The sequence below is a fragment of the Adiantum capillus-veneris genome, chromosome 25, assembly GCF_014529385.1.
Source record: "Adiantum capillus-veneris isolate H3 chromosome 25, ASM1452938v2, whole genome shotgun sequence".
Lineage (NCBI taxonomy): Eukaryota > Viridiplantae > Streptophyta > Polypodiopsida > Polypodiales > Pteridaceae > Adiantum > Adiantum capillus-veneris.
This window is the reverse complement of record NC_140955.1, coordinates 22,459,840-22,486,736: the sequence shown is the minus strand read 5'-3', so window position 1 is coordinate 22,486,736 and position 26,897 is coordinate 22,459,840. Positions and strand designations below refer to the sequence as shown.

The window sequence follows — 26,897 nt, the reverse complement described above, 5'->3', positions numbered from 1 at the left end:
GCAAGAAAAGGAGTCCCACATCCAGAAGCTTACCAAACCATCACATACTTGAAAGAAACACCCCTTGGTGCAAGGGAACGCAAACGCATGTATTCATCCATTGAAACTCTTGCACATTTGGGAGGAGCACGCAAACGACGAGTAACAGCCACAAGGTGATTTGGTCTTTACTTGCATGATGCATTCTTACTTCACACTATTTTCTAACATTTATGTTTATTTATTGCTAGAAACTTCATCCAGGAGGTATATGGTGGAACAAGCCAAGATGATCGAGTCAACCTTCTCACTACTTGTCTCAATACCCAGGATGTGATTTCAATTTTACAATCACCTGGAGGTAAGCACATTAAGGATGCAGTCATCAAGGACCTTATGCCTAAATTGAGAAATGTGGTTAGTGATGATGACGTGCAACAAACTTGTGATGAGGCTGGAATCAGCACCAAAGCCTATCAGGCTATTTTCCAACTCCTAAAGGATACCCTCAAAGAACATGGCATTGTGGAAAACCTATTTCCCGTTCCTCACAAGGTCAAGCTCGCAAAGAAGGCCACAAACGAAGATGTGTTCTCCCGCATTAGGACATACCTACACAATGAGGACACAATGCCAACTTCCCTTTATGCTTCATGCACAACAAAGACAAGGGGAAAAGGTAAGAAACAATCCATAAGACCTTCGGAGAAGGGCTTTCCTTACACAATGTGGAACAATATTTTCGTGGATCTTAGAAGGCTTCAAGAAGCCATGCTTAGATTTTACAAGTTACCTGAAGAAGGTGACACACTTTACTTTTTTCTTTGATGTTGTTCTTATCAATAGACTCTGAAGTTTAAGGTCTTGGCACTATTTATTTTGTAGTGCTTGGCACAAAAGTTGCTTTTGTGCTGAAACTCGATGAGTGTCAAATAGTGACAAGCCGAAGGTTATAGAGGCTAAGTGTTACTCTAATGAATGGGGCCCTTCTGCAAACCAAGCGAAGGGATTCAGTCGAGCCATCTCCCACCCCATCTTTTAGTGTGCAATCAGAGAAAGACATTTGGTGGTTGGGTGCTATTGAGGTGCCCAAAGAGACCAATGGAGTACTTTCATGGATTTTTGAGAGAACTCCATGGATCACAGAAGTAATACACTCCCAAATTGCAGGTCAGAATTTGGAGATTGAGGGTTTTGGTAGTTATGGAGCGAGGATTTGAAGACCATAAAGTGTTTGCTTGGCTGCAAACAAGGGGCTTCTTCTCTCATGCCTTGTCCATTTTGCACTCAAGGGTACAAACCTAATGGACAAAAATCACATAAGAGCACTACAAAGATCGGTTCCATGCTTCCATGCCAAGGGCATGGAGAACAAGGGTTAGATTGTCGTGATGTCGGAGATCAAGGTAGAGAATGGGAAGCGTCTATTCTGAGATGTCCCATGCTGAATGCCCCAGATCGTGATCAAAAGGACCACGCTTGGAAATAATCTTTCCATTTCCTCTATCGAACGTACATGTTTGTACATTACACGCATTCATGCGTATTTTTGATAGGCTATTGAAGCTCCACATTGACTATGCTTTCACAATGAAACCGTTGGAAAAGTCCCAGGAAGCGATCTAAAGAGTGGAGGTACTCTTAAATTCCATTGGCTGTCACGGTGGAAATGTGACTATCGTTGATGCAAAGAACACAGGGGAGGCCCATGAAATTGCTCAACAAGTGTCAATGAGTGGACAAAAAGCTAGACACTTTTTGAAGAAAGTTTGCAAGGGAAAGCCAAGTCCATATGATGCTCAAAACAGCTCCAACCAGCAGGCAGGTAACCTTTGGGATCTTTGGAAGGAGTTATGCAAAGCTACTACTGACAATGATTCAAATGGCGAGCTTGCAAACAAGCGCAAGCAAGTTTCGGCACATTTTGATAAAATGGTCAAGCTTATGGGCCTTAACAGCACAACAGAAGAACAACGCCAATCATTTCAAGAAGCCTTGGTGGATTTTACCAAGGTCTTCACCCTTTCTTGGGGTGAAAATAACCTCACACATTACATGGTAAGCCATTTTACGTGGTGTATTTATTACAAGGTATTGTTTTTATTAAATAATATGGATCGTTTACTCATGTGAACAACATATCTTGTTTGCGCATGGTGCATTTTTTATGCACAAGTATGGATCGCTTGAAATTTTTAGCACTCAAGGCATGGAGAAGTCCCATTATCGACCAAGGGGAGTGTACTTCAAAACTACTCGACATGGTGGTGGAATGGTGCAATCCAATTATTTGGAGGAGATGTTTAACTGGTTTTTTCGCACAACATTTGCTCGTAAGCTCACAGTGGAGCGTGAGCGACAATCCAAGATTGCTATTGAAGTGCGAAAATGGAGTCGTCAAGAGCATAGCAATAAGTGGCAAATGTCGCAAGGTCCCACCAAGCACGCTGCATGGCGGCGATGCAGAGTGCGACAAGGATCAAAGTGGATACTACGCGAGTCACTAAACGTGAACGCAGGGTTCAACTCTTAGTGACATGTTTATATAAAAAATATTTTTTTTTCAAAATTAGTGTGAACATGGCCCTTTTTAAATGGGCCTTATAAATATTGCATGCTCTCATAAACCACTCATTTCTTAAGAACAGGTGAGCTCTTACCAACGAAATGGCGCGCACCAAACAAACCGCGAAAGAGCATCCACCTCCCAACAAAAACACCCTCCAAGGATGTGAGAAGCCGGCATGGCTTAAAGGCACAAGAAAACGGCCACGAACACCTGGCCGTTCCAGGAACTCTTCTGGCAGTGGGCATGGTGGTAGGGCACCAGAGTCATCGAGGGCTGTTGAATCTCCACCTCCTCAAGATATAACACCTAGAAAAAGAATGAAGAAACATGCCCAACGCTGGAGAGAAGAACAAGGCCAGCAAACAACAGAGTCCGATAGGGAGCAGCCATTGCGCCACCAATCACAAGCAGGACCATCCAAGACTCGGGTGGTCCATACAGACACTAAATCAAAGAGTGAGTCACCATGGCTGCGAGATGAAATACCGCGCACACACTGGGTGGCCACTGGGTGGAAGACCCTGCCTCGAGGCCAGGGATCTCTCCCCACATGACAAGATCAGCAGCCAAGGGAAGAGGATGAATCAGAAGAGGCTGCAGAACCAGCCCCTAAGCATGTAAAAAGGCGCAAGTCTAAGTTTTTCAAGAAGCCTAAATGCCGCCCACCAGCAAATGTGAAAGTGCCCCCAAAACAAGCGCAGCGGCGCCGAAAAATAGCAAGGGCATTTGCAGATATCCACCACTACCAGAAGACTACAGAGCTTTTGATTCGATGCGCCCTCTTTGCTCACACAGTGAAGGAGGTGATTCAAAGCTATGGAAATCAGTATAGAATGCAAGCAATAGCGCTAGAGGCTATTCAAGAAGATGCAGTGACCCACATCATTTGGGTGTTGGAAGATACCAACCTATGCGCCATTGATGCAAAGCGAGTGACAATACAACCAAAAGATATGCAGCTTGCACGTCGATTGCGACGATACTTCAAGCATTAGCTGAAGTTACCCCTCTTTGTGTATTGCACAACCTTATCTTTGTAATGTTTTGACTTTCCAATGACAATATGATCAACAGTTGTGTCTACTGTGTCTATTATCTTTGTAACGAGATGACTTTTCAATTTCAAGTTCTGTATGTAATTTCAGTATATTTAGGTATTTTAAGTATCCTAGGAGGTAGAGATGCTTACCAGGAGCAAAAAAAAGGCTGGTCACAAGGGCGTGCAAATGGCCCATCCATCAGTTTTGGATGGGCCATTTGCGTGCATCATTATTTTAGATGGAGCCTTGTGGCCACCCTTTTTTGGTCATTTCAAGGTTTAAACTCCCCATAGGATATCAAAAAAGTTAACATAATGTAAAACCAAGTGTCTATGCAACATTAATTTGGATTTTTGAAATGTCCAATGTAATTGGGCTTTTTGGTGTAGGGGTGTACTTGGTAGAGCTAAAGCAGGTGATAGTGTGCTGGAAACTTAAATTTAGAATTGATTTCACCTTTTCTAGTGTCCTTGAGTGTGAACATATGCTGAAATTGCCATAAAAGGGTGTCCACAAGGCTCCATCTAAATTAATGATGCAAAACCAATTGATTTCAATAAATTTGTGTTTTTTAAGTATCCTAGGGGGTAGAGATGCCTACCACGAGCAAAAAAAAGGCTGGCCACAAGGGCGCGCAAATGGCCCATCCAAAACTGGTGGATGGGCCATTTGCGCGCCCTTGTGGCCAGCTTTTTTTTTGCTCCAGGTAGGCATCTCTACCCCTAAGGATACTTAAAATACCTAATTAACTGAAATTACATACAGAACATGAAATTGAAAAGTCATATCATTACAAAGATAATAGATCTAGTATCATGTGCATCCAACTTCCATTGTGTTGTTACTTCAAGCAAAAAAGACAGCTTATTGAAACATACCACCAATTACAACAATTTTCAAGATTGACAAATCACATTTAGAAGAATTTTCAAGATAGAGAGACAATTCCAAATATTTTTTATTACTTCCAAAACGGTGATTTTACATCATGTATCTGAGGAGTTCATAATTTTCTTGACCATTTCTTGGCACCTATTTTGCGCGAAAGGCAACTCCCCAGTCAAGAGGGACTACGCTATGGCCTTTGGGTCAGTTGAGCCAATGGAAGCATGTATCCCTATCTGGGCAATCACTTTACCACGAAAGCCAGTGCCAAACGCTGTGCATACAAGGGATCTACGCACTAGGAACACTTGATGCGCAGTTTGAGCAATGGTGCTCAAACACAAAAACTTGCTCAAAGATTTCAACGACCAAGTCATAAAATGGGCTTGGGGAGTAAATTCATTATGATAATGGCCACATCGCCGGGGGGGGTTGTCCTAGGTAATGCGCAAGGGAAGCTTGAGGTCCAAAGCCCGTCCGCTTGCTACCCGTCCTTGCAGCAAAATCATCAAGATCCACGACGTCCTGTCATAAACCGATGAAGGTTGAGAAAAGAGACAATGAAGGATAAAATAGTAACATGAAAATTAGGATACATTTTACCTCCTACTCCTTGTCGTCCTCCTCCCTGTTTCCCTTTGCATCCAAGTCAATTCTCCCATACACCGCAGATACGAGCTTTGGATCATCAAATGGGAGGTTGCATAATGGCATAGGCATCCTAGTAGCCTCAACCTTGGCTTGCGTGGCTTGGAATTCTTCCTCAGCCACATGCAATTGCTCTGCTGCCAAGACCTCCGCACATACAATTGCAATAGTGTCAGCACAACAGAGTCCCCAATTGGCAAGAGCTTGCTTTCTAGGGCATCTGGCATATTGTCTAAGGGACATTTGGTGTTGTTGCATAGCACGCTCAAGCATTCATCCATGCGCATGCCAAATGCTTTCTCCAAATCATGCATAAACACATACTCCTCCCCATCCACTACCAGTGAGGAGAAGCGGCTGATTTCTACCTCTGGGATAGCCACATCTGTCAGTGGTAGTGGCACTGGAGTGTCACTAGGGCCAGCCACAACTATGGATTTCTCAACCACTTCCTCGAGACCCCTGGGGTACTCGAGCCAGAGTGTCTTTCCTTCCGCTGCAAGGTTCATGGGGATAACCTGCTGCTCCTTGGTGTCCTTGATAAAGGACCCAACCTGAAGGTGTGGTAAGCAAAGCTCCTCCAAATCAGGTTCCTCGCTCACCAAGAAGATAAATGTTGCGAGCCGAGAAAAGTACTCCGCCCCCAACTTGCGCTTCTTGAGCGCTGACACCCTTGGGGCTTGCTCGTCCAAGTAATGGCCTGCATCGGTGGCAATTTCTTGGAATCATTGCAACCGCTTGGAAAATGGGCGATCACCTTTGTGTATATAGCACAAAAGATCACAAGTCACCCAGATCCCTGCATGTGGGGAGATAGATACAAAATATTTTATGATGTGCTCCTCCATGAACGCAAAAATCTTGGCAAATGCATCCATGTGAAGGGCAATTGTGGCGTCAAGGTCAGGGAGACGAGTAAAAAAGGTGTGGAGGTCCATCTTCCCTTTGTATTTGGTGTCCTCGAGGAAGAGGATGAAGCGTGACAAAGGGGTGGATAGGGGTGCAGATGCAGAGGCTATGAAAGCATCCATGTCTAGCTTGGGGTGTAGATAGAGAGTGGAGAAGCTCAAAAGTTGCAAAAGGAAAATAGTGAATGAGTTGGACGGCCCCCCTTTTATAATGGACCCTTTTTTAAAGACTTAAAAAGAAAAGGCAGTTTCACCAAAAAATGATTTCTCATCTCAATGCGAAAAATCATATTCAAAGACATGATTTGCCGAAGCAAATCATGTTGATTTACATCGGGGATCGTTTTGAAAATTGCAAGAGTTACAAAGTTAAAAGATCGATAGCATAGTTCCATCCATCCCCCAGTTCTCCTTGATCTTCAATTTGTCTTCCATTCTCTTCCCAATCTGCGGACATTCATTACAATAAGCATCCAATGATCGACAAACCATGATGTATTGAAAATGTGGTGGAAGGATTCTCAGCTTGTGACCTTGTAAATGAAATCGTGCTTGTTGAAGGGCCTCAAAACCCATAATAACCAAATGTTCTCGCACATTACTGAGAGTCCAATGATTGTTCACTTGGACTGTCTCCAAAGAATCGTTGCGCATCTTCACTGCAATGTCAAAGCTTGCAATAGCGCCGTCTACACTCTGTAAGGGAGTCCACAGTCCAAGCTTGCACATCCAACGATCATAGTGAAATCGTATGTACAAGGAGGGGCGGGATTTCAAGTAGCACATTCCAATACCTGAAGCTCCAACCTTACAACGACACCGGTCCCTGTTGTGCATGCCCTCCACAAAAGCCCAGTCCTATTCTAAAAGCCTTCCTAATTCCTCATAATGCACATCTTTATATACAAGCATTGTGGTAGTCTCCACTAATCCAAACTCTTTAAAAATGTGCACAAAACAATGAATAGGAAAACACCAACTCAAGCCCACAGACCTAGAAGCTTTAGAGTATTTCAAAGAGTTTTGGACATCTATTATCATCTTTTGCTTGAAAGATGCTACCGACCACAAATCTGGCACCGGCCACTCCATACTTAATAAGGAAGTTACTTTGATGGGTTCAAGCGTTTCAAACGCTTGTGTAGAAGTAGGGACAATATAGGAGTGAGAATAGAAGAAAATCCTTCTTTGAACCAGTTTGGTTGGGCAAAGATGTGGGAACATTATTGCTACAATATCGGCATGTATAGCATTGAATGTGCCGAAGAGACTATGTAGTGGCTGCTCCTCCACCAACGTGGATGGAAATATGACTATAAATGCATGACAATTCTTAAGTATGAATCCATAATAACATTACACTGTGATTTCACACCTAGCTTTGTATTCTCAAAACATGTCCTTACAATGTGTTGGAAATCGAGGTGGTTGTTGCAATTGCATGGTTGACATTGAGAAAACATGTTGCACAATGGCTACGGTCCCCTTGTCTTTGCGGTTCTTGAAGCCAAGGATCTTTCCTTTTCAATGAAGATCCAAGTTTGCATGATTCCGCACACGATGAGGGCCAATAGCAGATGGTTGCATGTATACCCAAGAACCTTTGGTGAACTCTTGTGGCACCCACTCATCATCTATACCTCTAGTGTTGTGGCATGCAAGTGCTGTGACCTCATTCTTTGGCCACCTTTACGAAGTAGAGTTGGCCATGGTTGAGCAAAGAAAATTAGGAGGAGGAGCAGGACTTTGCTTGTTGCTACAATGTAGGTGGGATAAAGTGATATGAGAAGGTGGTTAACCCTTCTAGAAATGGGAGGAGAAGGTGGATAACCCTTGCTTGGTGTGGCAATGGAAGGTGGTAAGGGAGGAGAGAGAAGATTTCTTGCTGCAGCAATGGAGATGGTGTAGAGAGAGAGTGTGTTGAAGTAGAGGATAAGTGTGATGGTTGCAACCAAGGAGGGGTTGGAAAAGGGGTTCTAGAGAGAGAAAATAACTTTTTGCCTAAGGACTGCTTTTGGGGAAGCTCTAGATAGTAAAAAAAGATTTTTTAAAAGTTTTTTAAAAATTTTGAATTTTAGGGTTTTTGGGTGCACGTTTTGACTTTTTGAGGTCAAAAAATTCTTTTTGACCATAAAATAGCTTTAGGGGGTTTTAAGAAGATAAAATTTGAGTTTTGAAATTTTTGAAAATTTTCAAATTTTTGGGATTTTTTCAAACACGGATCAAAAAGGAGGGAAGTTGGAGGTTCCATATCGCCCCCCCCCCCCCCCCCCCCCCCCCTCCCACCTTCTCACTAGGTAAGAGCCCATTTAAGAAGTGTAAAGCTACTTTGTCCCCCTACATTTTTGAGGGCATAGAGTGTGTCCACCACCCTCTTCTCATTGGCTGGCCTCTAATTAACCTTAATCCCAAAGGGTCCCTAGAGGGTTCATATTTTTCCTAATGATCCCAAGAAAGAACTTAACTCAGATGCATTCCTGGGCGCCTTGGCCTGCTGAACGCACTGGATCTTGTCGTTGGCCATTTCTATTCCATTGCAATATACCACATGTCCTAGTAGCTGTCTTTTCCAGACTAGGAAAACAGATTTGAATGGATTCAGACAATCCCGCTTCTCCTGACAGCACTTAAAAACCATTTCCAGAAATAGTAAATGATGTTCCTCAGCTGAATATACAGTGAAGTCGTCCATGAATATGGCGAGGAACCGATGAAGAAACTCATTGACTATCTCCATCATACACCGCTGAAAAGTGGTTGGTGCATTGCATAGGCTAAATGGCATTATCAGATACATAAATGCTCCCCACTATGTAATGAAAGTGGTCTTCCCCCGATCCTCAGGAGCAATTTGTAATTGGTTGTAGCCACTATATCCATCCATAAAACTGTACATCTCATACCCAGCAATCTCATCAAGCAACATATCTGTGAAGGGCAATGGGAATGGATCCTTGATGGTTTGAGCGTTGAGTTTCTTATAATCTACACATACTCTCAACTTCCCATTCTTCTTGGGAACAACTACAATAGGAAACAACCAATCTCTACTAGCCACTTTAGTGATGAACCCAGCTTTGAGAAGGTTTTCAATCTCTTCTTTGACCTTCTTAGCATAATTGGGATTCATTCGGTACCGCTGCAGTCTCATTGGCCTGGCATCTAGCTTCAGTGGTATCCTTTGCTGGCAGATTTCTCGATCCACCCGTTTCAGATCAGTGTGTTCCCAGGCAAAGACATCTTTGTAATGCTGGAACATTCTGCGTGCTTTCTCCTTCATTGTAGGGTTGATATGTTTGTTAACTCTGATCATTGTAGAGTTTTCTTCAGAGCCTAGATTCCATTCCTCGATCTTTTGGTCATCTGGGAGTAACCAGTTAGGCCCGCTACCTTTTCTCTTGGTTGACTCTTCGACGTTATCCCAAGTCGGCCCTTTGAGTTCTGAATCACTATTCTGATTTACCGTGTTCTCCCTAGAATGTGCTGGCTCATCTGGCGTGCAAGATTTAATTGATTCTTCCGGCCTTCCAGTTAAGTGAATTGAATGTTCTCCTGAATTGAGTTTAGTAAACTGGTCTATAAATTGCTTCTTCTGTTTGTGAGTCTGCTCCTTGTTCAATAGAACTGCATTGAGATCAATTTCTGCTAAGGGAAAGATATTGAAAGCTGTTAACATCCTTTCAATCTTCTTGATCTTATACTTCCGACATAGTTCTTTAGGTCTCAGCTCCTTTCTCCATCTTCTAGTGTTGTTTGTCTAAATCTGGATCATGCCACTGGCCCCTTGTATAGTCAGAGTTTGATTAGCATAGTCGTGAACAACCTGTGCCGTTTGCAACCATGGGCATTCTAGTAGCATTCCATATGCTCCTTGCACATCGAGAACTAGAAAACTGGCCTTGAACTTCTCCTTGCCCACTCATATTTGCATATTCTCGATCATACCAGTAGCTTGCACTACTTGATGATCTGCCATCCTCACTTTGAAATATGATGGCTTCAGGTGTATGATGTCCATCCTCTGCTGAAGATGTACTCCCATGATGTTTACTCCTGCTCCTCCACCGAGAATGACACTCGAAAGTGGTTCCCATTGTTTTGAACTTTGTAATCTACTTGGATTAGCGGCACTTCATCATCTCTGACAGCCATCAAGTCAATTGTCCTGGCCTCCGCCTCAGCCTTCCTTTGCGGTCTGATGAATTTCGCTACTTCAGGTAAAGTTCTTCTAATGTCTTCCAACTCCACAGTGAGTTTCTGGATTCTATCACAGATTTTGACATGAATTTCCTCTTTCTCATGGTCAGAGTTGTTGTCGAAGCTTGAAGAACTGGTAATATCTTCACAATGCCATTCCTTCATTTTAGTGCTTTCAGCTCCTCTATTAGCTCCCAACTCTTCAATCAACCCTTGTACTACAGCCAACATGGTCTCAGGCATGTCGGGCTTTGATTGATCTATCTCAATAGATTGGGTTGGTAGTTTTTGAATGACCCGTGCTTTAGAACTCTCTGGTTTCTCTGGCAGCTTCTTGGCTAAATCCTCTGTGATTTTCGCCGCTAGTTCTCTCTGCTCCTGCCATTCATCAACCACCTTTTCTTTACCCTTGGCCTTCCATACCTCTCTGCTGAGCCCATTTTCTGCTTTCAATAGTGAATGGTTTTTTTGGAATCTCTGGGATTTGCTCAAGCACTACCCCTTTGCTTCATGTAATTGCTTTTACTGGAACTGGCTCTGAAACCTTCGCCTCAGTAGCCGCAGTCACAGGTGTTTCTGGACATTGAGCCGCGAAATGCCCATACTTTCCACAAGTATAGAAATTCAGACTTCGGCTTTGGAAATTACCATGCCCCCGGCCCCGGCCAGTACCTTCTTGGTATCTGCCGCGCCCTGTACCAGTACCAATGGTACCTGGTTTCTCCTCTTGAGAAGCGTTGGCAGTTTCCACTCTTACTGGTTCGGCATTGGTAAATGCCACCACTGACAAGTCTTTGCCCTTTTTGAAATGATGAATCCTAATGCCACAGTTATTCCATAGATGGCCATAGGCTTTACAATCAGTACACTGTGGGCACTCATTGAAAACATGGTCCTTAGATTTACATTTTGAACACCAAGTCTCCATTCTTCTCACCGGTTGTCTAGTTTGGCTAATCAGCAATTTGCCGAGCCATCTCTTCAATCTTCCTAGCCTAAGACCCCTTTTTAGGCTTATCCCATCGGAGCTACTCTCAGGACTATTGGAAGCTCCGCTTGAATCAGAGTCATCAGTAGAAGGACTGCTACTATTGGACCTCCTCTTCTTATGACCCTTTTCCTTCTTAGCTTGTTGTTCCAACTTCAGGGCTCGCTACACCAAATTGTTGAATTTCTTCGTCAGTGTTGGCACCTCTTGCTCCCTAAGCTTCTTGTTGCAAAAGCCATTCAAGAACCATGCTCGCAATTGCTTTTCCGATGGTGGTTCCTAGAGCTGCCTTGTCAGCTCCTTGATTTTCTCAACATAGCTTCGAACTGACAATTTCCTCTGCTTAATCTTATCGAGTTCACAAAGAATATTCTCATCACCTCTGTTGTCGGAATATTCTAGTCTGAAGGCTTTAAGTAGTTTATTATAGGATCTAAGCTGGCAAGCCGGGTAATGGTAGTACCACTTCCTCGTTGCCTCCTTCAGCGTTTGCAGAAAGTATTCACCCCCGTCGTCCTCATCAATATTTTTCAGCTTGGCATACTGCTCAAAGGCTTGGATGTGAACATCCGGATCATCCTTCTTGCCCCCTTTGAACACGAGAAAATAGATTTTCAACGAGGATGTGTAATCATGCCGATCACCATTGGTCCGTCCTCTTCTCATCTTACACTCTGGACGCCTCTTTGGAGCTTTCTTACAATTGTCTGTAAGAAAGATTTCTTACAATTGTCCGTCCTCTTCTCATCTTGGAATCTGGACGACTCTTTGGAGCTTTCTTACAATTGTCTGTATCTGCATCCCAATTAATATCTGCCTCCGTCTCAGTTTTTGTGTCCTCCCTGGCTTGTCTACTGGAAGTATGGCGACTTCCTTTACTGCCTTTGGCTCCCTCCTCCCCCTGCCTGGACCGAGGACTTTTAGCCTTGTGTGCTTCCCTTTCTGCCCTTCTGCGTCTGGACTGACTAGAATGTCGTGAGTCCTGCACCTCATCATCATGACTGTGCTCCTCCTGAGACTCAGTGTCAGTCACCAGCTCATGCTTGGGGTCATAGTCTCTTTCTGACTCCTCAGGGCCAAGGTCAACGCGGTAGGATGGTTTCCGGCCACGCCTGGGTTTTGGTGCCATTATTGCAACTGAAAACCTTCAAACTGGGAGATGAGTTTTCTAGTCAACGAGCAACAGCTCTAGCCACCATGATCGCCAAAATGGAATTGGAGCTGATCTCTTTAGATAGCTGATTCCAGTGTTTGAAGTTTACAGCTACTGGTGATGTGTAAGTTCAAACAGTAGAACTGGAAAAGGAAATAGAAACTGAACTGGAGTACATCTATTGAAATGAGAAACAGATTGAAGTACTGAGAATGAAGTTCAGATTCAGATTCAGATTCAGAGAGAATGAGTACAAATATGTATGGTTGAAGTACACTGGACTGCTATGTTTAGGATTACAGATGAAAGATTACAGATGGAGATAGTGTTGCTCAGGAGTAGCTAGGGAACTAAGGATTATGAATCAAAAGCTAAGCAGAAGTACAACCGACAAATGCCAACCCGATTAATGCCAACCCCATTACAATGTAATGGGTCCTATTTATATGCCTTGTGAGTTACTGTGGTAACTGCCGCGATAATTACTGACTGATCCGCTGTTCGTCTCACAAGAGCCGGTTCCCACCCAGTGAGACTGTCTCCGCCATCTACAATCTGCATCAACCTTGCTAATCATATCCTGCAACTCTACTTCAGTGGGGTTTTGGCCCAACAATCTCATAAATGTACCCAGCTCCTTTGTGGGGATGCAACCGTCGCCATCTTTGTCGAAGAGGCTGAATGCTTCTTTGAACTCAAAAATATAGTCACTGTAGAGCTGCTCCACCATCTTCGGCTTCCTGCACTTCACGGGCTCCTTACAACCCTGTGCCGAAGCTGAATAGAGTGTACTACCTGAGCTTGAGGTCAACGACAGAGCCTTTCTCTCTCTCTCTCTCTCTCTCTCTCTCTCTCTCTCTCTCTCTCTCTCTTTGTCCCTCACACACGCACACACACACACACACAATCTATCAAGGCAAATCGGGTTGGGTGATTTGTGCTCTTTCTCACACACACACACACACACACACACAACCACCCTATCGCATGGGGAGCGAGCTTCTCTCTCTCTCTCTCTCTCTCTCTCTCTCTCTCACACACACACACACACACACACACACACACACACACACACACACAACATAGGTGTTGTAGCAACACTCGGCCCGATGGCTTGATCTAGGTCTCTCTCTCTCTCTCTCTCTCTCTCTCTCTCTCTCTCACACACACACACACACACACACACACACACACACACACACATACACACACACACAACACAGGTGTTGTAGCAACACTCGGCTCGATGGCTCGATCTCTCTCTCTCTCTCTCTCTCTCTCTCTCTCTCTCTCTCTCTGCCAGTGACGAATGCAAGCCCACAACTTTCTCCCCCTGTTTTTGGTTTGGAGACGTTGACGAGAAGGTGGACGTGCGCAGTGTTGAGAGGTGCAGATGTCGGGAGCTTGTGGAACTATCACTGGTGGCAAACAACCCAAGACAAAGGGCTTCGTGTTATCATTAGGTAATAGAATTGCAAAGGAATCATCTGTGCCCATTGATTACAGCTTTGCTCACGTTCGAAGGGGGCAATTGAATGACGCGTGGCACACACCTCTGCTCAAGTTTTTCTCAAGCTCCCTAAAACACACACACTCTCTCTCTCTCTCTCTCGGAAGCTTACTTCGTTACGCAAGTGCGATCCCGTCTTGCAAAAGGGATCGTCCATGCCCTCGATTGCCCATACCTCCCTATGAGCTGCAGTATCTACGCTCCTGAATGCACTTCCTGGGTGCTCTATCTCACCACCATCGTAAAGCCTTCTTTGTGTCGATTTTCCAAGCGCCTTGAGAGACGTGTGAAACATATCTCTCTCTCTACAATACTCGCAAGAACTGTGCTCGAAATCAATAAACAAATTTTGAGATTTAACTCTAAATTTTAAATTTGATGGTGAGAAATCCTACATTAACTGTAAAAACCTTTAAAGCTAGTCAACTTACCTATTTTTCTAAAGAAACTCTCTCTCTCTCTCTCTACACGTTCGGTGATGCTGTCCATCTCTTTCTCTTCTCTTATCTGCGTTCGCCTTTAATCTCTCTCTCACGATCTCCATTATGCTCATAACAGCATGCTGGTATTACTCTTTGCATTTGCGGATGCTAAGGAGAGAGAGAGAGAGAGAGAGAGAGAGAGAGAGAGACTATAGTAGCCCAGTTGCACTCCAGCAGTTGCCTACTCCAGCTTATCACACACACAGCAGCTCCCCTCATGAACCCACTTACCTGCAATGCAGAGACACACGCAATTAAGGGCGTTCGAACTGCGCATTCAAAGCGTCTCTCACTCTCACACAAGTTTTGATATTCCCAAATCTCTTTCACAGAGAGGAATCTGTTGCATGGTTTTCGAGCACGAGGGTTGGGGGTGTAGACTTCCTGCAGAAGAAAGGGGGGGTTGCACGTTGCAAGTTGCGCACACGTTCGCTCAAGCTGGAAATAGCCCAAGTTGACGACGCTTGGCAGTGCTCACCGCTCGAGAAAATCTTAAGCCCATAAAGAAGAAGTATAGAAGAGTAGAGCAGGAGTAGAAGTAGTAGGAGGTACCAGCTGGAGGAAATTCAAAAAATGTTGGCATTAATTTGAAATGGAAATGGGAAGGGTGGGAATGTGAGGATCGAGAAGGGGAGGCAAGGCACGTGGATCCCATGCATCTCTCTCTCTCTCTCTCTCATGCGCACGCTCGTGCAAACAATAGAACTCTCTCTCTCTCTCTCTCTCTCTCTCTCAACACCTCACTGAGGTGGAGATGATGGACAAGAGGGGAGAGCAGGGCGTGTGTGTGTGTGTGTGTGTGTATGAATTCTCTGATGTTAAGTCAGACGATGCTGTGTAGACACTCGTCGTGGCCGATGTCCCCGAGGGGATCTGATTGCAGACAGCTTGTGACAAAGAGATGGAGATGACCAGATGCGCAGACCTTTGTGCACAAGGGAGTGGAGAAAATCATGCGCATGGGAGGGGGCACGAGGCAGAAGGGTGAGAGAGGAGGGCACGAGACCTAGAGGTCCATGCGAGCGAATATTCTTCCTTAATAGATTTTCTTTGCAGGCGACCCTAGTAGAATCCATTCTACTGGATTCTACAAGGCCCTAGAATAATACCTAATAGCCAACAGATTCTCCCCGGATATTCTCCACCACGTGTCTGGGTGCCTTTCTCATCATCCCTCGCACTCCTTCTCAGTTGCTCTGCTTCTCCGACTTGCACTAGCAGCCATGCTTGGCTGAGGCTCTGCATCAGCAGCATGAGAGGGAGAGCTAAATAACGAAAAAAACCCATGTGCAGTGCTTCCCCACCATGTTCCCTATCTCCTTCCATCCCGAGCCACCTGCCTTGCACCCCTCTCCACCTCCCTCATATTCCTCGTCACCCACCTCGTCCTCTCTAAGCTGCCCCTCCTGCAACCACTTCCCCTCTCCGTCTCCCCCCCTCCACCTTCCTCGCCTCATCACTGCATGCCCCTATGTCCTCATACCTCTCAGAGCCCGTCTTGTTGCCGCCGTTCATCTCCGAGAGTCGGAATGCTGTTTGCAGCATAGAGACAGAGAGAGAATGTGTAGGTGCGGAGAGAGAGAGAGAGAGCGCTGCAGGCCATGCACTGACCGCCCCACTCCCCCTCAAGGCAGGACGTTGAGTGAGGAGCAACCCGAGGGCACATGACGGCTCCAGGGGGAGAGAGAGAGAGAGAGAGAGAGCCGTCGTAGGTCGGTAAGGCAGGTACATGAGGGAGAGAGGGAGAGATCGACGGCATGCCAAGCACGCATACAAAATTGCGTGGCGAGGGGGGATTCTGAAAGAGAGAGAGAGAGAGAGAGGGAGAGAGCGTATATTTAAGAAATACCATCTATATTGGGTTTTTAAAAAAATTGACCGGGCATACTACTCAAGCCAAATGATATAAATCTTAATTTTCTCTATGACTTCCAAAAAGGATCGTTTTTGGCCTGCTAAAACCAGGCCTTAGAGGATAAGAACAAAAGGTGTACTTTCATTTCCACCTTACACTTGGGTAGACCGTAGTTCTGATTGTAAGGTTTGAACTTTGGGGTGATAGATTGGAATTTGAGAAGATGGACGAGTCGGCTACACAGGCCATGGCACCGTGGCACGTGTCCTTCCTTGAAGGCAAAGACTGCCGTAGTGGGCCCATCCTCCCATGCCAAGCTCTTGTTGGACGCAAGCTATTGGAATTTGGTACCTAGGGCACGTTCAGCTTGCCGGCGAGCCCAAGCGCTGCTCCTCTTCCTTCCTCTCGTCTAGTTCACATCTCCTATAGAAAAGAATATAATTTAAAACGAGCAGATATGAAACGTGATTGGACGTCGTGGCTAGCTTGGTTGTCCTCTTTTGCATGGGGTAGCGTGTTCAGATCTTCTCATAAAAGGTATTGGGTTCTTGGAGTGTTTAGGTGCATGGTATCGCCTATCTCATAGCGGGTGCAAAAACTAACCTCTTTTTCTCATCCAATATCTTTTCGCCACAACGGATGTGCCTGCATGGTCCAAGTGGTTGACGCGACCGTTTTGAACCCAGCCTTACTACCTCATTGATTCTTCTTGCTAGCGTTCGCCTAACTAAATCGGTAATGTCTCTCTTGTCTCACAGAAATCTCAAAAGTGCCTCCAAGAGCAAAATTAAGAATATTAGCTCGCGCGACCTGCTACCGACGGGTATCGCTCGCTCTTACCATTGGTACATGTGTGTGTGTGTGTTTTTTTATACATCTCCCCATCACACACACAATGGACACTTGTTTATGCATGCTCAAATGCCGGTGACCACTACTTCAGCACGCCTAAGAGAGAGACAAAGAGAGAGAGAGTTGGGGGGGAGGGGGGGGAGGCGGGGGACCTAGCTTCAAAGTTCAAACTTCAAACATAGAGCAAGACATGACACTGGCTCGAGCCTCGCAAAACCAGCATGCCATTTTAGCGTAGTTTGACGTAGTTGAGTTGACGATGTTGCGCTTTCAAATTAAAGATGACAACGTCTGACAATACCCACCCCCCACATCTAGAGATTTACTGTCAGAGGTTCTTGCGCGGTTGTTTAACCGTGTCATGTGTGAGGGACTACCCAAGTCTTGGAGATTATCTACTATTGTACCTCTCTTCAAGGCAGGGGACCCCACTGTGCCAGGGAACTACCGTACTATTATGATAGGGCACACATTGGCACGGTTGTATGCATCCATTCTTGAACAACAACTGAGTAAATGGGCAGAAAATGAGGGCATACGAGCAGCAGGACAAGCTGGATTCAGGATCGAGGGGTTTCTCCACTTTGGACCATATTCTTACACTCAGAGCCATTATTGAGGAGGGTCGGGTACATGGGAGACGGATGTATTGTTTCTTTGTGGACTTCCGCAAAGCATTTGACACAGTGCCGAGGGCCAGATTGATGCACACGCTACTGAAGTTGGGAGTACCCACAGAGATCATATGGGGGATCATGGCTTTATACGGCTCAGTGACTGGCCAGGTATGCACTCTTGAGGGGATTTCTCACATTGTTCATTCCACTATTGGAGTGAAGCAGGGGTGTCTTTTGTCCCCTACACTTTTTGGTATGTATGTAGATGAGGTCTCTGACTACATTGACAGAGAGGGTGACAGAGGCGCTCAACTAGCAGGGACATGGATTCCTTTATTATTATATGCTGATGATATTGTGTTGATATCAGAGTCTCCAGAGGGCATGCAGAGACAATTAGATGCATTGCACAACTTTGCAGAGGATAGTGGACTGTCTGTGAACCTTGGTAAAACCAAGGTTATGGTGTTTAACACCACACCACAGTGGGTCAAGAGATCGGCACCTACACTCGTATATGGTCAGGACACTGTGGAGTACACAAATGAATATACATATCTGGGGGTGGTATTCACGGGACCAAGGTTTACTCTGAGGAGAGCAGCATAGACTAGACTGTCCAGAGCCTATGCGGCATTGGGAGGGCTAGAGAGAATGTGTTCGTAGGTTCAATTTCAAGAACAACGAACAAAGCTATGGCTCTTTGATACTTTGGTTGCTTCAGCTATGCTTTATGGGGTCCAAGTTTGGGGACCATTTGTGAATCATGACAGTTGGAGGAACATGGAGAGACCCTTGGTATTTATGATATCCCGGATGATTAGAGCCAAGGCCTCCGTACCGCATGCGATTATTCGAGCGGAGGTAGCCGCCCCTCCTATTGAGATTGAGGCTCTTACTAGATTAGTGTCCTTTATGCACAGTCTATGGGATACACATAGAGACAGATATACTAGATTGGCTCTTGAGTCTTCTAGACAGTTAGCGATGCAAGGAGATGCATCATGTTGGTATGCGCAGATGACCTCATGGTTTCAGAGGCATGGTCTCAGCATGGATAGATTGCCTCCTTTTCAATATTCCCTAGATGCACCCTCCCTGCCAGTCACACGGACGGAGATCACTAGACTCATTTGGCAGGATCTAATACAGTTGGACACTAGGAGGACATGGGTAGAGCCGATGCAGGAGTTGGGCACAAAGATGGCTTTTTACAAAGAGCACCTCCAACTTTCGGGAGATGGGTTTGTGACTCGTCCGAGCTACATGGACACTCATTTGTCTCATGGTCTGCGATGTGCTATTGGTCAGATTCGCACATCCTCACACCAGCTGGAGACTGAGACGGGTAGATTCAGAGGGATTCCGCCGGAGTCTAGGATATGTCAACTATGCGTTAGAGAGCCAAAGACAGAGCTACACTACATATGCCACTGCACTGTGTATTATGAGATACGAGGGCGCTTCCATTGCTTATTCAGGGAGGGTTTTGGACCCCTAGATAGAGTCATGAGGTATCAGGATCAGAGATGCCTTGGCTTATATCTCCTTGAGCTACACCGACATAGAGATAGTCTGTTGAGGAGACATGGAGCACGACAGTCGCAGAGACAGATCACAGACTTCTTTGGATCGAGGGATCCAAGAGACCAACCACCAGCACAGGGTTGTACCCGCATTCATACAAGAGGCACCCTCATTGAAAGGGTGACTGAGCTCGGGAGATCGAGACGACCACGACCGAGACACAGGAGCATTCTCCATCGACGGAGACTCCAACAAAGGATCATAGGCATTCTAGCACGACACCTAGATTCACCACTTTGTATCTGATGGTCTCATAGGTCATTTTGGCCTTTTGAAGACGTTAATATATCATTTCATTTCTCTCTCTCTCTCTCTCTCTCTCTCTCTCTCTCTCTCTCTCTCTCTCTCTCTCTCTCTCTCTCTCTCTCTCTCTCTCTCTCTCCCACCCAAGCTCAAATGGCATTCTTATACGATTTGCAAGCTCACTCATGAGTACACATATCTCTCTCATTTCTCTATTATTGCTTTTGAATCTCTCTCTCTCTCTCTCTCTCTCTCTCTCTCTCTCTCTCTCTCTCTCTCTCTCTCTCTCTCTCTCTCTCTCACACACACACACACACACACACACACACACACACACACACACACACACACACACACACATTGCAAGCTACTTCTTCGCTCTTGCATTCATCCACCCACACTCAAAGCGACCCTCACACATGCCATTACCCTTCAACACTTACCAGCCACGCTGATATTTGATACATGCAAATTTTAGGACACATACACACAACCATAGCCATTTCCTACAACCAATGCACTCCCTGAGACAACATTGCATCTCAAGAGCATTCAAATTCTCCGAAAGCATCCCAGAGCATATGTGATTGCATTTGGAGAGACACCCTTGCTTTGCATCTGCCAAAAACATCCTTGGCCAACCGTATGGAGAGACACCCTCAGTGAACATAGCCCATAACTTCAAGATTCAAGCATATGTGATTGCATCTAAAGAGACACCCTCGCTTTGCATTTGACCAAGACAACCCATAGCTTGAAGATGCAAGCGTATATGATTGCATTCAGAGAGACACCCTCACTTCACATCCGCCAAAAACAGCCCAGACCTTCTTGACCCTGACCCTATCGGGCATGAGTGCACTACATGAGACACATGCATTTGGGGAGACACCTTTGCTTTGCATCAACTGAAAACAATCGAGATTGTATGTGACTGCATTTGGAGAGACACCCTCGCTTCACATCCACTGAAAAACGTCCAAAGCTCCTTTGCCCTAACCATGTTGCGCATAGCTTGCAATCACTGCATTCCAAGAGACGACATCCCAGACACAAAGCTCCTCAAGCACTTTTTGTGCTTTATGAATTCTTTTGCCCATATCAAGATCTTGTGTACTGCCATATGCCTTCAAGGTGCAAGCCCACATCATTGGCATTTGGAGAGATGTCCTCTCTTTGCATCTGCTGAAAATACCTCTCTTCCTGACCTGACTCTATTTAACATATCCTGCAATTAATGCACTATTTGAGACATTATAACCTTGCTTCGCATCAGCTGAAAACATCCGAGAGCATATGTGACTGCATCTGGAGAGGCACCCTCACTTTGCATCCGCCGAAAACATCATAGAGCTTCTTGGCCAACCGTATGGAGAAACACCTCGCTTTGCACCCACCCAAAACAACCCAAAAATGCATGATGCAAGCGTATATGATTGCATCTGGAGAGACACCCTCGCTTCGCACCCATCTAAATTAGCCCAAAGCTTCTTGAACCTCACCATATTGGGCATATTCCGCAATCGGTGCACTCCATGAGACAACATGCATCTCGAGAGACACACTCCCTTCGCATCAGCTAAAAAAAACCTAGAGCGTATTTGTTTGCATCTAGAGAGACATCCTCGCTTTGCATCCGCTAAAAAACGCCCAGAGCTCCTTGGCCCTAACCAAGTTGGACATATCCTGCAATCAATGCATTCCAAGAGACGACATCCTAAACACGAAGCTCCTCAAGCAGTTTTTGTGCATTATGCAATCTTTTGCTCATATCAGCATCTTGTGTAATGCCACATGCCTTCAAGGTGCCAGTGTACATCATTGCATTTGGAGAGATGTCCTCTCTTTGTATCCGCCCAAAATAGCCTAAAGATTCAAGATGCAAGCGTATGTGATTACATCTGGAGAGACACCCTCGCTTCGCAAGCTACTTCGCTTTGGTATTCATCCAACACACTCAAACAATCCATCCACAAACTGACCCTCACATATGTTACCATTCAAACACTGAGAAGCCACGCTGATATTTGATATATGCAAAATGTAGGACACATACACACAACCATAGACATATCCTGCAACCAATGCACTCCTTGAGACAACATTGCATCTCAAGAGACACACTTGCTCCAAATTTACCAGAAATAGCCCAAAGCATATGTGATTGTATTTGGAGAGACACCCTCGCTTTGCATCTGCCAAAAACATCCTTGGCCAAGCGTATGGAGAGACACCCTCATAACATAGCCCATAACTTCAAGATGCAAGCATATGTGATTGCATCTGGAGAGACACCCTCTGTAAGGTACAGCGGAATGAATGTTATATTTTCTCAAGATTAGTGATCTTTATTGCTCAAGGTTCCCTTTTAGTGCTTAGGGAAGGAGAGAGCCTTCCATCTTTATGGAGAGTGCTATGATCACTAACAAAGTGAGTGGATATTGTGCGTGCAAGTGAATGAGACTGAGAGAAGGAGAGAGAAGAGATACGACACCGAGAGGTTGTAAAGCCCTCCTTCGAAGGCCCCACTCTCGTCGGCGACAGTGGTCTACTTCGATTGCACAAAGGTGTACAATGCGTATGCAATGGATTGATGCAAGTTGGACTATGCCGATGACGACGATGGTGATGAGGACGACGACTCGATGGCTGAATTTCGTGTACTGTTTTCGGGGTTACTGCTCAAGATGAAAACGCTGATGTTCTGTACCTGTGATGCTGGGTTTAGGGCAGATTTACACCTGCTGAAAAGACTGAGGTTCAAGCTATGAAAATCGCTACAAAATGCTGAGGTTCCGCTGGTTGGGAATGCTGCAAATCTGATGCGATTTGGCTGAAATTCACTAACGCTAGGGCTGTTTTTCTCCTTGCCAAAACGCTGGCTGTGGAGATAAAAAATGCTAGCAGTTGGGGCTGATCTGTAGGGGAACACAAGCGCCAGAAATTGGAGGTTGTGGGCAATGACTGCAAGAGGGAAAGACACCAAGGGAACGTAGATGGCGAAGCTAAGTGCTGATGGTGCTGACGGGGAGGTACGGCTGAGAAGTTACCTGTTGAGCGGGAAGCTCCTGCTGCCTCTTCTGCCAAAAAGTGCTAACTTGGGTTTTCTTATATATCAACTTAGCAAAATTTCCCTACCTAATTTTTTTGGAAAGTCACTTAAAAATAATAAGTGAAAATAACCAAAAATAGGAAAATAGGCTAAATGCACTGGAAAATTCCCCTAACTGATGCTAATGGATTCTGATGGGAATTCCGATGATCATGCTGTGTGCAACCGGAGGATATGCATCTATGCTAAGTGACTAGGCATGCACGGTCTACGAATAGACTCACAAAAGTGCCAGATCACTGCTAATCTAGATTGACTGGACTGATGAACCCTGTTGTGGTGTAGCTTGTCCACGAACACATAGGGTTGGGATGTGTCACGTGACACCCTGTCTTTGCATCTGCCAGAAACAGCCCATATCTTGAAGATGCAAGTGTATTAGATTGCATCTAGAGAGACACCCTCACTTCGCATCCGCCAAAAACAGCCCAGACCTTCTTGACCCTGACCCTGTTGGGCATACCCCCCCAAAGAGTGCACTTCATGAGACAATATGCATTTGACGAGACACTTGTGCTTTGCATCAACTAAAAACAACCCAGATTGTATGTGATTGCATTGGAGAGACACCCTCGCTTCGCATCCATTGAAAAACACCCAGAGCTCCTTGGCCATAACCATGTTGCGCATATCTTGCAATCACTGTATTCCAAGAGACGACATCCCAGACACAAAGCTCCTCAAGCACTTTTTGTGCTTTATAAATTCTTTTGCCCATATCAGCATCTTGTGTACTATCATATGCATTCAAGGTGTAAGTCTACATCATTGCATTTGGAGAGATGCCCTCTCTTTGCATCTACTGAAAATACCTCTGTCTTCTTGACCTGACTCGATCTTTTGAACATATCATGCAATCAATGCACTACTTGAGACAAGATAACCTCACTTCGCATCAGCTAAAAACATCCAAGAGCGCATGTGATTGCATCTGGAGAGACACCCTCGCTTTGCAAGCTACTTCTCTTTTGTATGCATCCACCCACACTCGATCAATTCATCCTCAAACGGACCCTCACACATGTTACCCCTCAAACACTGAAAAGCCACACTGATATTTGATATATGCAAAATATAGGATACATACACACAATCGTAGACATATCCTGCAACCAATGAACTCCTTGAGACAACATTGCATCTGAAGAGACACACTTGCTTCAAATTCACCATAAATAGCGGAGAGCAATGTGATTGCATTTGGAGAGACACCCTCGCTTTGCATCTGCCAAAAACATCCTTGGCCAAGCATATGAGAGACACCCTGGTCCCTCATTGAACATAACCCATAACTTCAAGATGCAAGCATATGTGATTGCATCTGGAGAGACACCCTCGCTCTGCATCTGCCCAAAACAGCCCATAAATTGAAGATGCAAGCGTATGTGATTGCATCTAGAGAGACACCCTCACTTCGCATCCTCCACCAAAAACAGTCCAGACCTTCTTGACCCTAACCTGTTGGGCATATTCCACAATGAGTGCACACCATGACACAAATGCATTTGAGAAGACACCTTTGCTTTGCATCAACTGAAAACAGCCCAGATTGTATGTGATTGCATTTGGAGAGACACCCTCGCTTCGCATCCAATTAAAAATGCCCAGAGCTCCTTGGCCCTAACCATGTTGCGCATGTCTTGCAATCACTTCATTCCAAGAGACCACATCCCAGACACAAAGCTCCTTGAGCACTTTTTGTGCTTTATGAATTCTTTTGCCCATATCAACATCTTGTGTACTGCCATATGCCTTCAACGTGCAACTCTACATCATTGCATTTGGAGAGATGTCCTCTCTTTGCATTTGTTGAAAATACCTCTCTCTTCTTGACCTGACTCTATTGAACATACTGCAATCAATGCACTACTTGAGACAACATAACCTCGCTTCGCATCAGCTGAAAATAGCCGAGAGCATATGTGATTGCATCTGGAGAGACACCCTTGCTTTGCATTCGCCGAAAACAGCACAGAGCTTCTTGGCCAAGGGTATTTTGCACCCGCCCAAAACAACCCAAAGATTCATGATGCAAGCATATGTAATTTCATCTGGAGAGACACCCTTGCTTTGCACACGTCGAAAATAGCCCAAAGCTTCTTGAACCTGACCCTATTGGGCATATTCCACAATCGGTGCACTCCATGAGACAACATGCATTTAGAGAGACACACTCCGTTCGCATCAGCTAAAAATAACCTCGAGCGTATGTGTTTGCATTTGGAAAGACATCCTCGCTTCGCATTCACTCAAAAACAATGAGAGCTACTTGGCCCTAACCAAGTTGGGCATATCCTGCAATCAATGCATTCCAAGAGATGACATCCCAAACACGAAGCTCCTCATCAAGCACTTTTTGTGCTTTATGAAATCTTTTGCTCATATCAACATCTTGTGTAATGTCACATGCCTTCGAGGTGCAAGTGTACATCATTGTATTTGGAGAGATGCCCTCTCTTTGCATCTGCTAAAAATACCTCTCTTCTTGAACGTATCTTGCAATCAATGCACTCGCTTCGCATCAGCTGAAAATAGCGAAGAGCATATGCGATAGCATCCGGAGAGACACCCTCGCTTTGCATCTGCCCAAAACTACAGCCCGGAGTGTCATAATAATCAATATCTAATTCTCCTAAATGATTTTCTCATATTAAACTAATCATTTAATGTGGGGAAGTGCCAGGGGAGAAAAGGCTAGAATATTGGTTAAGCTAGCAGACCGGCCACAGTAGGGATCCAAAGGAGGAAAAATAGGGATCCAAAGGGGGGGGCTATCTGCAAAAGAGCCATGTGCAACAATGGGCTAAAAAGACCCTAAGGTTCAGCCTATTAAGACTTCCAAAATGCTAAGGTTCCAAAATTCAAAGGTTGTGTCCAAAGGTCAAGCCTAGGGGAAATTGGATGCTTTGTGTGTGTAAAAAAAGTCTTTGCATATCCCTACATGGGAGGGGGCGAGCCCTAAAGGTAGGGGATGAGAGAGAAAGTCACACACACACACACACACACACACACACACACAGGCTCCCTTTACACAAAGGGAATGGGGGACACATGTCAGCTCCCTAGGCCAGATGCCCACAAGGTGTGCCTAGTTTCTATTGGATGACCCTTGAAGTGGACCAATGAGAATTAAGCTAGAGTAAATCTAGTTTAATTAATTTAAAAACATTTAATAAAAGAAACCAATGAGAATTAAGTCTCCTAGAAGACTATTGGGCAGTCTCCCAAGGGATCCAATGAGCATTTAGGAGCCCAATGGCTTGCATGATTCCTATTGGCCAGGAGGCAAAGGGGTCCAATGAGAGTTTAGTTTAATTATTTAATTACCTAAATCTCTCACAAAAGGGGAAAGGGGGACACATGTCAAAAGGCTATCACTTATGCTACTTAATTGTGATTGGCTTGACTTGGGGAGGACCAATGAGACTTCAGCAAGAGCAAATAGCAAGAGGGCTCGCCCAAGAGAGAGAAGGGGCTGATTTTTGCAAGGCATTATCACACACACACTCACACAATCTCATGTGTGAAGAAAGAGAAGACTATCTCTTCCCAAGCTTTAATGGAGAACTCATCACCTACTCCAAGCTTGTGAGATAGAAGCCGACATCGACACACTCTTGGCTTGTGGATGCAAATCCAACCAAGAGCCAAGCTTCAATGCATGCTCATCTCCTCTACCAAGCTAAAGCTATGCTAATATGAGTGATTATGTGAGGAGATTTACATCTTTCTCGTAAGATACTCCTTCCTCTCAATCTACTCTCATACCCTGCTAGCTCTCACCATCTTCGAAGGTGTGTGAGGTCTTGGGTCTGAGAACGGGGATAATTAAATTTGTGTTTGTTAAGTGTTTTGCTTAGTGCATGAAGCTTTCATCTTCATTGCACCAGCTAGTCTTGAAGGAACACAAAGAATTGTATTGTACAATGTCTCTCTTGATGGGAGAAACCATAATACAAAGCCTTTTGGAGGGGGGCCGGATCCATGCAAATCCGGTCCTTAACTATTGTCAATAGCTTAATTTCTCTCTCTTTTGAAAGTATTGTTGATGCTATCTAGCTAGGTGTTATGCTTTTGGTTGCTCTCTCCACCCAAGCACTCTTGTAATTCTCATTAGGAATCTATTCTAATGAAATGCCCACTATGTTCATGCTCATTTCCTCTACACACAAGTTATTAGGCCATTAAATGTTACATTGGTATCAAAGCTCAAGGTTTCTCTTTTCTTGCTCAAGAAGGGAGGTCCTCAAGCTAGCTACAAATGGTTGGTAT

The 26,897-nt window shown here is 45.0% G+C and overlaps 1 protein-coding gene across 2 annotated transcripts in view; it reads right to left on the bottom strand.

Annotated features, from left to right (window-relative positions):
- LOC147424559 (calmodulin-6-like) overlaps window positions 1-13,153 on the bottom strand; it is a 36,185-nt gene extending 23,032 nt beyond the window's left edge. The window contains exon 1 of one of the 2 annotated variants that reach the window (XM_086499554.1): window positions 12,904-13,153. In XM_086499554.1, coding sequence (XP_086355680.1) covers window positions 12,904-13,097 — 194 coding nt within the window. In that variant the 5' untranslated portion in view covers window positions 13,098-13,153. The remainder of the gene's footprint in view (window positions 1-12,903) is intronic. The other variant, XM_086499555.1, reaches the window with a different exon arrangement.
- Between the last annotated feature and the right edge of the window lie 13,744 nt (window positions 13,154-26,897).